General features: G+C 45.3%; 1 protein-coding gene across 1 annotated transcript in view; it reads right to left on the reverse strand.

Moving 5' to 3' along the window:
* LOC103275850 (paraspeckle component 1) overlaps positions 1–16,413 on the reverse strand; it is a 78,489-nt gene that overhangs the window by 53,083 nt on the left and 8,993 nt on the right. Inside the window, exons 3-4 of the mRNA XM_021706564.1 lie at positions 8,174–8,269; positions 3,195–3,391 (exon numbers count right to left, since the gene is read on the reverse strand). Of these exons, the coding sequence (XP_021562239.1) occupies positions 3,195–3,391; positions 8,174–8,269 (293 nt within the window). The remainder of the gene's footprint in view (positions 1–3,194; positions 3,392–8,173; positions 8,270–16,413) is intronic.

Here is a 16,413-nt window from a genome sequence, read left to right on the forward strand (position 1 = left end):
GAGAGAGAAAGAGAGAGAGAAAGAGAGAGAGAAAGAGAGAGAGAAAGAGAGAGAGAGAGAAAGAGAGAAAGAAAGAGAGAGAGAAAGAGAGAGAGAGAAAGAAAGAGAGAAAGAGAGAGAGAGAAAGAAAGAGAGAGAGAGAAAGAGAGAAAGAAAGAGAGAAAGAGAGAGAAAGAGAAAAAGAAAGAAAGAGAGAGAGAGAGAGAAAGAAAGAAAGAAAGAAAGAAAGAAAGAAAGAAAGAAAGAAAGAAAGAAAGAAAATATTATGGGAGTAGAAAAGATGAGGGATAGATAGGAAAGACCAGGAAAAATTATTTGGAAAATTAAGAGCAGACATGGACCGGGCTCGGTGGCTCAGCCTGTAATCCCACGCTTTGGGAGGCTGAGGTGAGTGGACTGCCTGAGCCCGTGGGTTCCACACCTGCCTGGGCAACTTGGCGAGATCTCATTTCTACAATAAATCAAAATGAGCCAGGCGTGGTGGCGCATGCCTGTAGTTCCAGCTACTCGGAAGGCTGAAGCGGAAGGATCGCGGGAGCCCAGCAGGTCGAGGCTGGGGTGGCCGGGAGCGGCCACTGCACTCCAGTCTGGGCGACGGAGTGAGACTTCAACCCAAAAAATAAAAAAAATTTAAAAATAAATAAAATAAAATAAATAAAGAACAGACATGAAGGCAGGAAGATAAAAATGCTAATGATAGGTATAAAAATGAAGACAGGAAGGAAAAAAATGGTGAGACCATTTTCTGAAGTGGGGGATCCAAAAAAAATCAGAATTACCTTTAATAGGGCGGGTCCCTTAGGTAAAGGCTTCCCCCACTAGGTAAGTGTACTAGGACATCCGGGTACCAGCTAGCATTGTTGTGAGAGGCTGCGTTTGGTCTCCGTGAATGCATTGCCCATTTCATGAAGGGTGATTTACACAAATCACCTGCCCACACCATGCTGAGTGTTCAGCAGTTTTTGCCCCAAAACGGCTTGACCACTGTGCCCTACCCTTCCTATTCAAGCAATACTGCCAATCTCTGAACAGTGGAAGACTTCAGCAAGAATGGATGCCGCTAGGATGGCGCTGCTCCCTTTGATGCAACACGAGAGCATCCATCTCCCTCCCCCCAGGTGACTTCTTCAGTATGTTAGAGCCATGAGGTGTGGTTTTCGTCTCATAACCAAGTGAGAGTGAAGGCACTGGCCACATAATAAACATACTGCATTCTAAATAAAAAATGCTTGTCTTGGGCAACTGTTCTCTTGTAACTACTTTACAGTTTCTAAAAACGGTTATTGTCCAAAACTGGAAAAGTCTAGGTCTTCTCAGATAAGCATGTGAATAAATGGAGGGAGGTAAATAAAAACTAAAAGTTAAAAAAGATGATATCAGGCTGGCCCAGTAGCTCACGCCTATAATCCTAGCACTTTGGGATTCAAAGGCAAGAGGATTGCCTAAGCCTGCAAGTTTGAGACCAGCCTGAGTAACATGGCGAGACCTTGTCTCTACAATAAATCAAAATAGCATGCGCCTGTAGTTCCAGCATCTTAGAAGGATCGCCTGAGCCCAGCAGGTCAAAGCGGCGGTAGCTGTGAGCATGCCACTGCACTTCAGCCTTAAGCGGCGGTAGCTGTGAGCATGCCACTACACTTCAGCCTTGGCGACACAGTGAGACTCTAACTCAAAAAAAGAAAGAAAGAAAGAAAGTTTGAAGGGGTAGTCTATAGGAAAATGAACTGTCAAAAAGAATACACTGCCTTGATATGGGCTGTATTTAGGCCCCATACATGTGGTTTGACAAAGATATATATCATCACCAATGGACCTGCAGAACACTGTGCTGAAGGGTTACAGGACAAATCAGTATTAATTAATTCCTAGCCGGGCTCGGTGGCTCAGCCTGTAATCCCATGCCTTTGGGAGGCTGAGGTGAGTGGATTGCCTGAGCCCGCGGATTCGAGACCAGCCTGGGCAACTTGGCGAGACCTCATCACTACAATAAATCAAACATTAGCCGGGCGTGGTAGCGCGCGCTTGTAGTTCCAGCTACTTGGAAGGTTGAGGCAGAAGAATCGCCGGAGCCCAGGTCGAGGCTGCGGTGGCCAGGAGTGGTCACTGTGCTCCAGTCTGGGCAACAGAGTGAGACTCCCAACTCAAAAAAAAAAAATTTAATTTCTTATTAATCCGTTTCAGTGCAATCATCTCTACTTTTTCTCTGGCTTCTAGCTATCTTGGTATATGCTCAAAGGTTGGCCAAAACACTTGACTATCCAGGTGGCAGGAAGGACTGTCTCATCTCAGTGGCTCTGCCAGATACAGATATGGAGGGCCTTGGCCTCCCCATGTGGCGTGGCAGGTGGTAACTTCCCAGCCCAACGAGACTCATGTGCACAACACAGCTACAAGATGTCCACTCTTGTTCTTGCCAATTACCGAGAATTTACTCTTCCTGCAACCCCATATTCATCTGCACACACAAATCTTTTTCATTTCTACCAAATTATCCATCTGTACTCGTTTGACACGTACTAATAATCTTAAATAGCCAGCATTTGTCTCAACTTTTTTTCCCCAATGTTTTGCATGTGGCTTTATACTATGTCTTTCTATCAAAAATTACTCACCACATTTCTCTTTCTGCCAACAGAATCATTTATTTGCTACCAGCAAAATTTAACATCCTTGAATTACCTCCAACAATACTACTTGAGTAGGTAAAACTAACTTTACTAAGTTTTTTTTTTCTTTTTTGAGTTGGATTCTCACTCTGTCGCCCAGGCTGGAGTACAGTGGCATGCTCATGGCCACCACAGACTCAACCTGCTGGCCTCAGGCAACCCTTCCACTCCAGCCTTCCAAGTAACTGGAACTATAGAGGCATGCGCCACCATGCCCAGCTGATTTTTTGATTTATTGTAGAGTTGAGGTTTCGCCAACTTGCCCAGGATGGTTTCGAACTTGTGGGCTCACACAATCCTCTCACCTTGGCCTTCCATAATGCTGGGATTATAGGCGCGAGCCACTGCACCCAGCCAGTAATTTTTTTTTCAAAGGGAGACAGACTTTTGTATTTAAAATGGTGAGTGCCAACTGTCTCTGAACTCCTAAATAGCAATTAAACAGTATTACAAATCCATGGTATATACAAATGAACCTCAAGAGGGAAAAAAAAATCATACCACATCTATATGAAAACTCATTTTTACCTTGCCTCATTAGCATTAACTGGTGCTCATGTCTAGCTGCTTCCATTTCCGCCTCCAGTTTTTCTTTGGCTTCTCTGATGTTTCTATCCACCTGCTCACGCTGCTGTTTTTCCATTTCATCAAGAGCCTTCCATCGAGATGCATATTCAAATTCAAATGTCCCAGGCTGAGCAAAACGTGGTGGCTGTTCTCTTTCCCTATATTTACATTAAAAACATACAGAAATGTATGTATGCTTATAAGGTAAAACACCAACAGCAAATGAGAATAACTACAACTATTATTTCTTAAGCACATGCAATGTTCAAAGTACTATGCCAGGCAGGTACTCCACATGAATCACCTCATGGCAATATTGTGGTATAGGTTTAAGAGACAGGTTTGTTTGGTTTTTTTTTTGAGTTGAAGTTTCACTTTGTCACCCAGACTGGAGTGCAGTGGCACGCTCCCGGCCACCGCAGCCTCGACCTGCTGGGCTCTGGCGATCCTTCTGTCCCAGCCTTCCAAGTAGCTGGAACTACAGGCGCGCGCTACCACGCCCGGCTAATTTTTGATTTATTGTAGAGATGAGGTCTTACCAAGTTGCCCAGGCAGGTCTCCAATCTGCGGGCTCAGGCAATCCACTCACCTCAGCCTCCCGAAGTGCTGGGATTACAGGCTGAGCCACCGAGTCCGGCTAGGAGACAGGTTTAACTACCCAAGAATGCCCAACTAGTAAGTTACAGACCCAGGTTTCAAAAGTACACAATCATATGCTACAATCTGCACTCCCTATTTATTAGCTAAATTTTATTGAGTGTTATGTACCACATTAATGATTAGGCCAAAAAATAATGCCCTAACTTGCCACAACTACAGTTAATTATTTAATTCCCCTTTCCCTTAGTAAACAGTAAATTCTATAAGGACATCAAATATGTCTGTTAACTACTATAGTACTTAACCCAGTATCTGGCACACTGTATTATATACATGCAATATTTATTTCTTGAATAAATGATGAGCAAATAATGACCAAATAAAAACTATAAAGATTTATAAATGTACCTGAAATTTAATTTTTTTTTACTTCTAAGTCTTTTTTTTTTTTTGAGTTAGGGTCTCACTCTCTGTGGAATGCAGTGGCAAAGTTACAGCTCACCAAGCCTCAACCTCCTAGGCTTAGGTAATCCTTTTCACTATGATGCCTACGCTAGTCTCAAACTCCTGGACTCAATCCCAGCCTCCCAAAGCGCAGGAATTACAGATGTGAGTCATGATGTCCGATCTTTTAAGAAATCTTTAGAGAAATTTCCAATTATTCTTTACTATAATAGCTCCTATTAAAAGTTCTAACAGAAACACAATTACGACTCTACCAATACAACTATAGATATTTAACTGCAACTGTAAATTTTAGCTTTTTTTTTTTTTTTTATTTGGAGTCTCACTCTGTCGCGCAGGCTGGAGGGCAGTGGCACGCTCCTGGCCACCGCAGCCTCGACCTGCTGGGCTCCGACGATCCTTCCGCCTCAGCCTTCTGAGTAGCTGGTACTATAGGCACGCGCTACCACACGTAGCTAATTTTTTGATTTATTGTAGAGAAGAGGTCTCGCCAAGTTGCCCAGGCAGGTCTCGAACCTGTGGGCTCAGGCAATCCACTCACCTCAGTCTCCCAAAGGCACGGGATTACAGGCTGAGCCACGAGCCCGGCTAAATTTTAGCTTTTATTTTAGGATGGGGAGGTAAGCGTAAATGGGTGGAATAAATGTGAGAGAAAAAAAGGAGGTTATCACACAGGAAAAAATGTGGTTGCAAGAAACAGCTTCAAAGATCTTCAAATACTTGTGAGGAAAACTGAAGTTAGCCATGATCCTAGATATTCTATGACTGAAAAACAAATTTGGATTTGTTTTCTTTTTAAAGGACTAACCTGGCCAGGCATGGTGGCTCAAGCCTGTAACCCCAGCACTTTGGGAGGCCAAGGCGAGAAGACTGCCTGAGCCCAGAGATTTGAGATCAGCCTGGACATCTTGGCAAGACCTCGGCTCTACAATACATCAAAAAATAAGCCAGGTATGGTATTGCGCGCCTATAGTTCCAGCTACTTGGAAGGCTGAGGTGAAAGGATCGCCTGAGCCAGCAGGTCAAGGCAGCAGTGGCCGTGAGCATGCCACTGCACTCCAGCCTGGGCAACAGAGTGAGACTACAACTATGATCCCAGCACTTTGGGAGGCTGAGGCAAGAGGATTGCCTGAGCCCGGGGATGCGAGACCAGCATGGGCAACTTGGTGAGACCTTGTCTCAACAATAAATCCCAAAACCTAGCCGGGTATGGTGGCGCATCTGTAGTTCCAGCTACGTGGAAGGCTAAGGCAGAAGGACTGCCTGATCCCAGCAGGTCAAGGCCGCGGTGGCCGTGAGCGTGCCACAGCACTCCAGCCTGAGTGACAAGAGTGAGACTCCAACTCCAAAAAAAGCACTGACCAAACTGACCAAGGAAGTATAAAAGAGTAGGAAGATCTACCAACCACCGATTTTTTAAAAGAACTGCTTATTGGTCACACGTTCCTAAATCAGAGATTGGCTATAATATGAACTTCAAAAAAAACTTCATTTTCTCCCAAAGTAAGCACCCTATAAGACTTTATTTCTGAAGTTGGAACTGACTCTGATGCTTGGCTCTGATGCTGTGAGCATCTCTTTCTGAGCATAGCTCTTCACTAGTAAAAGCGGGAATATAACTAGCTCTTAAAAGGTTTGCTGGGCACTTTGGGTGGCCGAGGCTAGAGGACTGCCTGAGTCTGCGGGTTCGAGACCAGTCTGGGCAAGTTGGTGAGACCTCGTCTCTACAATAAATCACAAAAACTAGCCGGTTGTGGTGGCGTGCATTTGTAGCTCCAGTTACTTGGAGGGCTGAGGCAGAAGGATCACCTAAGCCCAGCAGGTCGAGGCTGTGGTGGCACTCCAGCCTGGGCAACAAGAGTGAGACTCCAAAAAAAAAAAAAAGTTTACAGCTTTATAAATTCCACTTCCTGAAACAACCTTGTAATAACTCTAGTTCTCTAATTCCCAAATCCAAAACTGTGCGCTACTTCATATTTGTAATCTGTAACAAGAAAAAAGTGAACAAGAAATCATAGTAAGTGTTTGAAAAATAGCAGAAGAAAAATTAAAATGGTTATGAATTATAATCAATTACTCCGATAGCCTTTTGTGAAAGATTCCCTTACCTGCTTACAGGACAGTCTCTGCTGTCCCCTAAGCCCAGTGAACAACTCCTTGAGTCTTTTCTGATTCCTCCTAATTCCTTCTGATCCCAACATCTACACACTGGGTGGTCCAGAGTTCAGGGTTTTAGTCCTCTGACCTTTTCTATTACATTTTATTAACTCCAGCCAGGCCGGTTACACTAAAGCCCAGTTGTAAATCCAACTACCCATGTGACTATGTTGCCAGCACTTCAAACAGTGCCTAGTACCAAGGTATTCCAAAGTTTTAAATAATAGACTGGTTTGAAAAAACAGTGTATTCATACAAGTGATGTAAGTAAATACGAGCATATTATAAAAAGTGAAAAAGGCAACTGGTAAACAATTCTGCATTTTGAAAAACGGCTATTTTTATTTTTTACTTCTATGAAGAGTTCTTCCCCATGCCAGGCTATTTAACCAGGAATTCTCCACTGCACCTCTACTCCCATCAGGAATCCTTCTAAATCACAGTATGCTAAAACCTTAAGACGTATTTGTACATTACAGAGATGTCATCATTTCTCTGGCATGAGCATTACTGACAGTCTCTTTCTACCTACTCATCCCGGTCCCAGTTATAAAAGCAGGCTTCTCTAAGAAAAATTAGTGTTGTACCTACCCTCCCCAAAAAATAAATAAATGAAACTAAGGCCAAGCAAAGTGGCTCACGTCTATAATCCCAGCACTTTGGGAGGCTGAGGCAGGAGGGTTGCTTGAGCTCAGGAGTTAGAGAGAAGCCTGGGCAACATAGCAAGGCCTCATCTCCACCAAAAAAAAAAAAAAAAAAAAAGCAAAAAAATTAGCTGGGATAGCACGTACCTGCAGTCCCAGCCTCTCGGGAGGCTGAGACAGGAGGATCACCTGAGCCCAGGAGGTCGAATCTGAGGTGAGCTGTGATCATGACACTGCACTCCTGTCTGGGCAACAGAGTAAGATCATGGGACGAATGGATAGGCGGAAGGAAGGAGGCGGGAAAGGGAGGAAAGGAGGGGAGAAAACTAGCCTAGGCACAGTAATTCACCCCTGTAATCCCAGTACTTTGGGAGGTTGAGGTAAAATGATCACTTCAGCCCAAAAGTTCAAGACCAGCCTGGGTAACATCGTGAGACCATATCACTACATAAATAAAATAAATTAGCCAGGTGGGGTGGTGCATACCTATAGTCCCAGCTACTTGGGAGGTTGAGATGGAAGGATCACCTGCCTCTGGGAGGTCTAGGCTGCAGTACCACTTCACTCCAGCCTAGTTGATAGAGTGAGACCCCAACTCAAAAAAAGAAAGAAAGAAAACTAGTAGTCCATGTCAACCAAGCTGCTGTATCAACGAGATTATATGACTAAACAGAACACTTCATAATCCAACAATATACCTAAAAACAAAAGTGATTCAGCAAACACCCTTGACAGCACATAAATCTAAAAATACCAGTATCAGTAAAAACTTACAGACCAGGCATGGTGGCTCAAGTCTATAATCCCAGTACTTTGGGAGGCTGAGGTGAGCAAACTGCCTGAGCCCATGGGATCGAGAACACCTGGGCACCTTGGCAAGATCTCATCTCTACACTAAATCACAAAATTAGCCAGGAATGGTAGTGCACGTCTATAGTTCCAGCTACCTTGAAGTCTGGCGGAAGGACTGCCAGAGCCCAGCAGGTCGATGCTGAGGTAGCCATGAGTGTGCCACTGCACTCTAGCCTGGGTGAGTCCAACTCAAAAAACAACAACAACAACAACTTAACTTACTTGTGATACTGTTGGGTTTTCTGCATCAGCTTCTCTGGCAAACCATCTTCATCATCAAACTGCTCCATAGGCTCCACAATGACTGGACGAGGAGTCCTAGAGAGGGAGAAGAGCATTGGTAAGAATTGACATAGTGGTTAGAAACTGTTTAAAAGAATAAAGGTAAATATCTGGAAAATGTCTCACTTGAGAAAACTGTCTCAGAAGTGCCATGTGTACTCATAAACTTGTTGAGCCAGACATAACTGAATCAAAAAGCCAGAACGCAGTAAGAAACTACAGCAACAGTTATGAAGCAGCACAGCCACTAGTCAGCTTCACGAAGTAGGAGAAAGAACGTACACCTTGCCCATTTTCATATGTGTAGCCCTCACTGCCCCAGCCTCACCACCTCAGCCCATCCACTTCTACTCACCTCCCAACTTCCTGTGCCTGCCAGTGTTGTTCTGAATTCTTTTAAAATGCTAAGGCCAGGCTGGGTGCAGTGGCTCAGCCTGTAATCCCAGCACACTTTGGGAGGCCAAGGCAAGATGACTGCCTAAACCCGGGAGTTCGAGACCAGGCTAGGCAACTTGGTGAGAGCTCTCACCAAGTTGCCCGGGCTGGAATCAAACCCATGGGGCTCAGGCAATCCACTCTCCTCAGCCTCCCAAAGTGCTGGGATTACTGTCTCTTGGGGAGACCTCGTCTCTACAATAAATCAAAAATTAGCCGGGCGTGGTAGCACATGCCTGTAGTTCCAGCTACTCGTCTCTACAATAATAAAAATTAGCCGGGCATGGTAGCGCGTGCCTATAGATCCAGCTACTTGGAAGGCTGAGGTGGAATGATCGCGTGAGCCCAGCAGGTAGAGGCTGTGGTAGTCAAGAGAGTGGTGACAGAGTGAGACTCCAACTCAAAAAAAAAAAAAAACAATGTTAAGGCCAGGCCGGGCATGGTGACTCAGCCTGTAATCCCAGCTCTTTTGGAGGTCAAGACGAAAGGTTTACTTGAGTCCGGGGATTTGAGACCAACCTGGTCAACTTGGGGAGACCTCATTTCTACAATAAATCAAAAAAGAAGCTGGACATAACAACACACGCCCGCAGTTCCAGCTACTAAGGAGGAGGAAGTGGAAGGATCTCCTGAGTCCAGCAGGTAAACACTGTTGTGGCCATGAGCGTGCCACTGCATTCCAGTCTGGGTGACAGAGTGAGACTCCAACTCAAAAAAAAAAAAAAAAAAATCATCCAAGCAAAAGGGAAGGAGGGGAAGCAGAAAATATATAGGACATCCAGGGAATAAGCTGAGAGAAGAGGAAAGAGACAAGAGAAAATGATGACAAACATAACCAGAGGCCCTCCTTTATTCCTTTTTTTTTTTTATTTGGAGTCTCACTCTGTCACCCAGGCTAGGGGGTAGGGGCATGCTCACAGCCACTCCAGCATCAACCTGCTGGGCTCCGGCAATCCTTCCACCTCAGTCTTCCAAGTAGCTGGAACTACAGGCACATACTACCATGCCCAGGAAATTTTTGATTTATTGTAGAAACGAGCTCTCACCAAGTTGCCCGGGCCGGTCTCAAACCCATGGGGCTCAGGCAATCCACTCTCCTCGGCCTCCCAAAGTGCTGGGATTACTGTCTCTTGGGGAGACCTCGTCTCTACAATAAATCAAAAATTAGCCGGGCGTGGTAGCACATGCCTGTAGTTCCAGCTACTTGAAAGACTGAGGCGGAAGGATCGCTGGAGCCCCGCAGGTCAAGGCTGCGGTGGCCAGGAGTGTGCCACTACACTCCAGTCTGGGCGACAGAGTGAGACCCCAACTCAAAAATAAAAAATAAATAAAATAAAATGTCCTCTGCTACCAGGTCTTCACAAGGCGAGCAGTATGGCATTAAAACCTGTTTATAATGCCATTCGAACAGTGACGCTCTGGAAAGAAACAAGTAAACGTAAACTTCTGAGGTTTTAGCAGAAGAGTTAGAAAAAGGAAGGGAGTAAAACAGAACCGGAGTAAAACAGAACCCAAATTATAGGAAATGTTACAAAAACTTACTAAGCAGGTAGAGACATATTAGGAAAAGAGTTAAAACCAGGTAAGGACTGTCATGGGGTAGTGCAATGAGATCATCAAAACCTCGGATAAACTGAGTAGGAACCCGAAAGAGAAGGGACTTGGAATATGATACTTTTTGGGGGATATAAGTAGGGTGTCACTGTATTACACAGGCTGTACTCAGGCCTCAAGCAATCCCCCCACTTCGGTCTCCCAAAGTGCTAGATGTGATACTTTAGAGTATCCAGAGAAGCCTAGGACCCAAATGCAGAGATGTATTTTGTGGACCATTCACACACCGGAAGCCATGGCAGAGCAGTAACAGAAACAGAAGAGCAGCAAGTGAGCAGAGGCCAGCCAAGAACTCAGGCAATCCACTTGCCTCGTCCTCCCAAAGTGCTAGGATTACAGGCTGAGCCACCGAGCCTGGCGGTAACTTCAGTTTTAACATCACGGTTGAACACTTTGATTTGTTTCCTTACAGTCTTCTTTTCTATATAATACATACTTATATTTATAAAAGAACATCTTTGGTAAGTATCTATCTAGTAAGCAGAATTTATGTTGGCTTTTTTTTTTTTTTTTGAGTTGGAATCTCATTCGTCATCCAGGCTGGAGTGCAGTGGCACGCTCACGGCCACTAAGTCTCCACCTGCCGGACTTAGGTAATCTACCTTAGCCTTTCAAGTAGTTGGAACTACAGGCACGCACCGCCACGTCCAGCTAATTTTCTGACTCATTTTATAGATGCAGTCTCGCCAAATTGCCCAGGCTAGTCTCAAACCTGTGGACTCAGGCAACACTCTCACCTTGGCCTCCCAAGGGATTAGGATTATAGATGTGAGCCATTTCATCCAGCCTTTATGTTGCATTTTACAAATATTTGTTAATATCTAAAGATGAAAGTGAATGCTGGATGCCGTGGCTCCTATAATCCCAGCACTTTGGGAGGCTGAAGTGAGAGGATTGCCTAAGCCCACAGGTTCGAGGCCAGCCTGGGCAACTTGGCAAGACCTCATCTCTACAATAAATCAGTAAAAGTTAGTCGGTCGTGGTGGCACGTGTCTATAGTTCCAGCTACTTGAAAGGCAGAGGCAGAAGGATTTCCTGAGCCCAGAAGGTCGATGCTGTGGTGTCCGTTGAGCTTGCTACTGCACTCTAGCCTGGGTGATAGAGTGAGATTCCGACTCACCAAAAAAAAAAAAAAAAAGATGACTGTGATACAAACAAGTTGGATAAGAAAATAGATATTAAGCCGGGCTCGGTGACTCAGCCTGTCATCCTGCGCCTTGGGAGGCTGAGGTGAGTGGATTGCCTGAGCCTGCGCGTTCGAGACCCACCTGGGCAACTTGGTGAGACCTCATCTTTACAATAAATCAAAAAACTAGCCGGGCGTGGTAGCGTACGCCTGTAGTTCCAGCCACTTGGAAGGCTGAGGCGGAAGGATCGCCAGAGCCCAGCAGGTCGAGGCTGCGGTGGCCAGGAGCCGCCACTGCACTCCAGTCTGGGTGACAGAGTGAGACTCGAACTCAAAAAAAAAAAAGAAAATAGATATTAACATTTTGGCATATGTCCCAAGAACCCAAGTCTGTTGTAATTTTTTTTCTTAAGAGACAGGGTTGGCCGGGCATGGTGGTTCAAGGATGAGAGGATTGCCTGAGCCCGCGGGTTCGAGACCAGCCTGGGCAACATGTCTCTACAATAAATCAAAAACTTAGCTAGGCATGCTAGCATGAGTCTGATGTTCCAGCTACTCGGAAGGCTGAAGCAGAAGGATCACCAGAGCCCAGCAGGTCAACGCTGGGGTGGCCTTGAGTGTGCCACTGCTCTCCAGCCTGGGCGATGGAGAGACACTCCAACTCAAAAAAAAAGAGAGAGAGAGAGGCAGGGTCTCCCTATGTTGCTTTGGCTGATCTCAAACTCCCCAGCTCCAGCAATCCTCCTGCCTCAGCCTCCGGAGGAGCTTAGCTTACAAGCCACATTCAACTTGTTCTAATTTTTTTAAACGCTAAAAAATATAAAATAAAATAAAAACATTCTTTATTCTTTTGTAGACCTCCAAATTACAGGAATAAAATACTGCCGTTTACACATAACTAGGACTATCCAAAAAAGAAAGAAAGCTAAACCTGGGTCCAATTGATACTAATAGTGTAACAAAGGTTAAAGTTGCTTTCCTAGCAAGGAGTAATTTATACTTCCACCACAGCAGTTTCTCTAGACCAATATACAAACAGGAGAAAGATTACAATGCTTTTTTTTAATTTTTTTTTTTTTGAGTTGGAGTCTCATTCTATCACCCAGACTGGAGCGCAGGGGCCGCCCCCAGCCACCGCAGCCTCAACCTTATTGTAGAGATGAGGTCTCGCCAAGTTGCCCAGGTGGATCTCGAACCCGCGGGCTCAGGCAATCCACTCACCTCAGCCTCCCAAAGGCGCAGGATTACAGGCTGAGGCACCGAGCCCGGCCACAAGGTTGTTTTTAATTGAAGAAATTGTTTTTAAGTCTAACGTAACCTCATTTCATGGAAAGATGTGATAAAGCAAATAAAACGTTGGAAAAATAATCTCTTGCAAGTATAAAATAAAAAAAGTACAAACATTTTTTTTTTTTTTGAGTTGGAGTCTCACTCTGTCGCCCAGACTGGAGTGCAGTGGCCGCTCCCCGGCCACCGCAGCCTCGACCTGCTGTGCTCCGGCGATCCTTCCGCCTCAGCCTTCCGAGTAGCCCGAATTACAGGCACGCGCTACCATGCCCGGCTAATATTTTTGATTTATTGTAGAGATGAGGTCTCACCTGCCCAGGCAGGTCGCGAACCCACGGGCTCAGGCAATCCACTCACCTCAGCCTCCCAAAGGTGTGGGATTACAGGCAGTACAAAACATTATTAATGGAATAATCACCTGTGTTCAGAAAAGAGTCTAAAAATCTCATACTGCTGCCTCACCGCCCCCCCCCCCGTTAGTATCACACTCTCCCAACAGGGTCTCCAGAATGTTAGGTCAGGCCCAATGGGGGGTGTGGGGTGTCTGGTCTGTGATCTGATGCCTCAAGAAAGATGCAAAGAATTGCACTGAAGTTAGGTTAGAGAACACAGTTTATTTAGAAAGTAAATTAGAAAGAGAAAGAGTTGATTCACCTCCCCAAGGTAAGGGAGGGGGCCAAAGTTTAAGAAAACATGGTCTGGCCATAGTCAAAGGGCACATGGCCACATTACAGCTTAGTAAGGCAATATATAGTTTATTTAGAACATGAGAGAGAGAGAGAGAGGGAGGGAGAGAGAGAGAGAGAGAGAGGGAGAGAGGGAGAGAGGGAGAGAGGGAGAGAGGGAGGAAATATGAGGACAGACAGCTCAAATAACACATGACCACATCAGTCTAGTAAGGAAATGGAGGTGATGGTCTGGCAAAGGCAAAATGGCTGCTCATGGTTGAGTCCTTTTAACTATTTCCCTTGGATAGGGGGAGATCATTAAGGTAACTGGATGGAAGTCTGCTCCAAATCATCATGAAGGAGCAGGTAAGCTGATGTCAGGTGACGAACAGTAGGCAGATGGATGGGTTAAGTCACATTAGTCTTAGATCCTTAGACCCTTAGCATTTCATGCCCTCAGGTGGTAGGTTAGATGGGAGAAGACCAGGGAAGGGGTTTTCCTGCAAGAGACCTGTCAGACATTTGCAATCCACAAACTCCTTGACCAAAAAGTGGTCCATTATCATCTCTATGACTGTCCTTGTCTTACATCTGATGGAGATTTGCTGAGGGGGTGGGGTAGACTGCCAGCCTGGCCTGCAGTAGAATGTCTGAATGCTTCCTAAAATCTGCCTATTGGAAATTTATCTATGTCTAACCTGTGCTACATTCAAAGCGTGTCAGTCAAAGCACAAATGTCTATGCTGAGGCAAAAAGACCACACTAAACTAGGTTTATTCTAGGTTTCTGTAGGTACCTCCTTTCACCACCCTAACTAATAATATCTGTACCTAAAGTATTTGTATAAACAATAAATGTGGTTTATGGTGAACATAGAACGATTGGGATTATGCTTCCTTCTGAGAGTCTAAATTTTTGACAACTCCCAGATAAGGGGGAATTTCAAGTCGGGCATGTTGGCTCATACCTGTCATCCCAGCACTTTGGGAGGCAAATACAGAGGATTATCTGAGACCAGAGGTTCGAGACAGGCCTGGGCAACTTGGTGAGAACTCGTCTCTACGATAAATAAAAAAATTAGCCGGGCGTGGTGGTGTGCACCTGTGGCTCCAGTTACTTGGAAGGTTGTGGCAGAAGGATTACCTGAGCCCATCAGGTTCAGGCTGCAGTGATCATGAGCACATTCCATGCACTCCAGCCTGGGTGACAGTGAGACTCCGACTCAAAAAAAAGAATTTCAAGACTGACAACACCCCTTACACACATAGAAGCTCAAGACTCCTACACTCAAATGAACTTCCTTGCTACATAACATACCATGGGTTTGCTCGACTTGCCAGATGAATTAAAGGAGCTTCGGTATGACTAAAATAAAAAGGGACTCTTAGAAGCTTGTAACTAGTTTCAGACTATACCCCATCTTTTGCTATAATAAATCCTAGCTGGAGTGGGACTCTATGCTGAAGCCTGTGAGGCCTCACAGTGATTCAGGAAACCTAAAAGTGCTGGTAAAAATAAGTAAACAAACAAATAAACAAAGGTGCTAGTGATACTCTCCCATAGCACACTTGTGAGCACACTAACAAAACAGAACTTCTGCTGACACTTTCACTTCCAGTCTTATTATAACCAACTTATTAACATAATATCCGAACATAGCATACATCCAGTTTTGTATTCTTCTATTTTTTTTTTTTTTTTGGACCCAGGCTGGAATGCAGTGGCACACTCATGGCCACCACTGCCTCAACCTGCTGGGCTCAGGCGATCCTCCCACCTTAGACTTACAAAATGAAATTTATTAGGCTGGGCTCAGTGGCTCAGCCTGTAAACCCAGCACTTTGGGAGGCCAAGGCAAGTGGACTACCTGAGCCCAAGGGTTCGATGCCAGCCTGGGCAACTTGGTGAGACCTTGTCTCTACAATAAACAAAAAAATTAGCAGGGCGTGGTAGCGTGCGCCTGTAGTTCCAGCTACTTGGAAGGCTGAAGCGCAAGGATCACCAAAGTCCAGCAGGTCGAGGCTGCGGTGGCCAGGAACGGCCACTGCACTCCGGTCTGGGCGACAGAGTGAGACTCCAACTCAAAAAAGAAAGAAAACAATTTAAATTTTTAAGCTGATAAAAATGTGAATGGTAAATCTGGGCATCTTGGCAAGACCTGATCTCTACAATATATCAAAAAATTAGGCCGGGCTCAGTGGCCTAGCCTTATAATCCCAGCACTTTGGGAGGCCAAGGCCAGTGGATTGCCTGAGCCCAAAGGTTCAAGACCAGCCCAGGGAACTTGGTGAGACCTGGTCTCTACAATAAATCAAAAATTAGCCAGGTGTGGTAGTGCACACCTGTAGTTCCAACTACTTGGAAGGTTGAGGTGGAAGGATCGCCGGAGCCCAGCAGATCGATACTGGGGTGGCCATGAGTGTGCCACTGCACTCCAGCCTGGGCAATGGAGTGAGACTCCAACTCAAAAAAAAAAAAAAATTTAGCCAGGCGAGTGGGGCATGTCTGTAGCTCCAATTACTTGGAAAGCTGGGGAAGAAGGATCGCCTGAGCCCAGCAGGTGAGGCTGCAGTGGCCGTGAGCATGCCACTAAACTACAGACTGGGTGACAGTGAGACTCTCGTTCAAATAAATAAATAAAAACTTGAGTTATACAGCGTATGTGCATAGCAGAATGACCTGCCATGAACAAATGCAGAGTTGTAATTTGTTTAGCTTTATTTGTACTTTTGTTGAAATATAATTCACAGAAGGAGACTCCTCTTGACTACAAACTGAATGTTTGTGCTCCCTCAAAATTAATATACTGAAATCGAATCCCTAACATGATGGCATTTGGGTCCTTGAGAGATACACAGGTCATGAGGATGGAGTACTCATGAATGAAATTAGTGCCCTTAGAAACCAGAGACCTAGCCAGACTCGGTGGCTTAGCCTGTAATCCTTCGCTTGGGGAGGCTGAGGTGAGTGAATTGCCTGCGCCCGCGGGTTCGAGACCCACCTGGGCAACTTGGTGAGACCTCATCTCTACAATAAATCAAAAATTAGCC

The sequence above is a fragment of the Carlito syrichta genome, unplaced genomic scaffold (genome assembly GCF_000164805.1).
Source record: "Carlito syrichta isolate Samal-C Ts95f unplaced genomic scaffold, Tarsius_syrichta-2.0.1 Scaffold315800, whole genome shotgun sequence".
Lineage (NCBI taxonomy): Eukaryota > Metazoa > Chordata > Mammalia > Primates > Tarsiidae > Carlito > Carlito syrichta.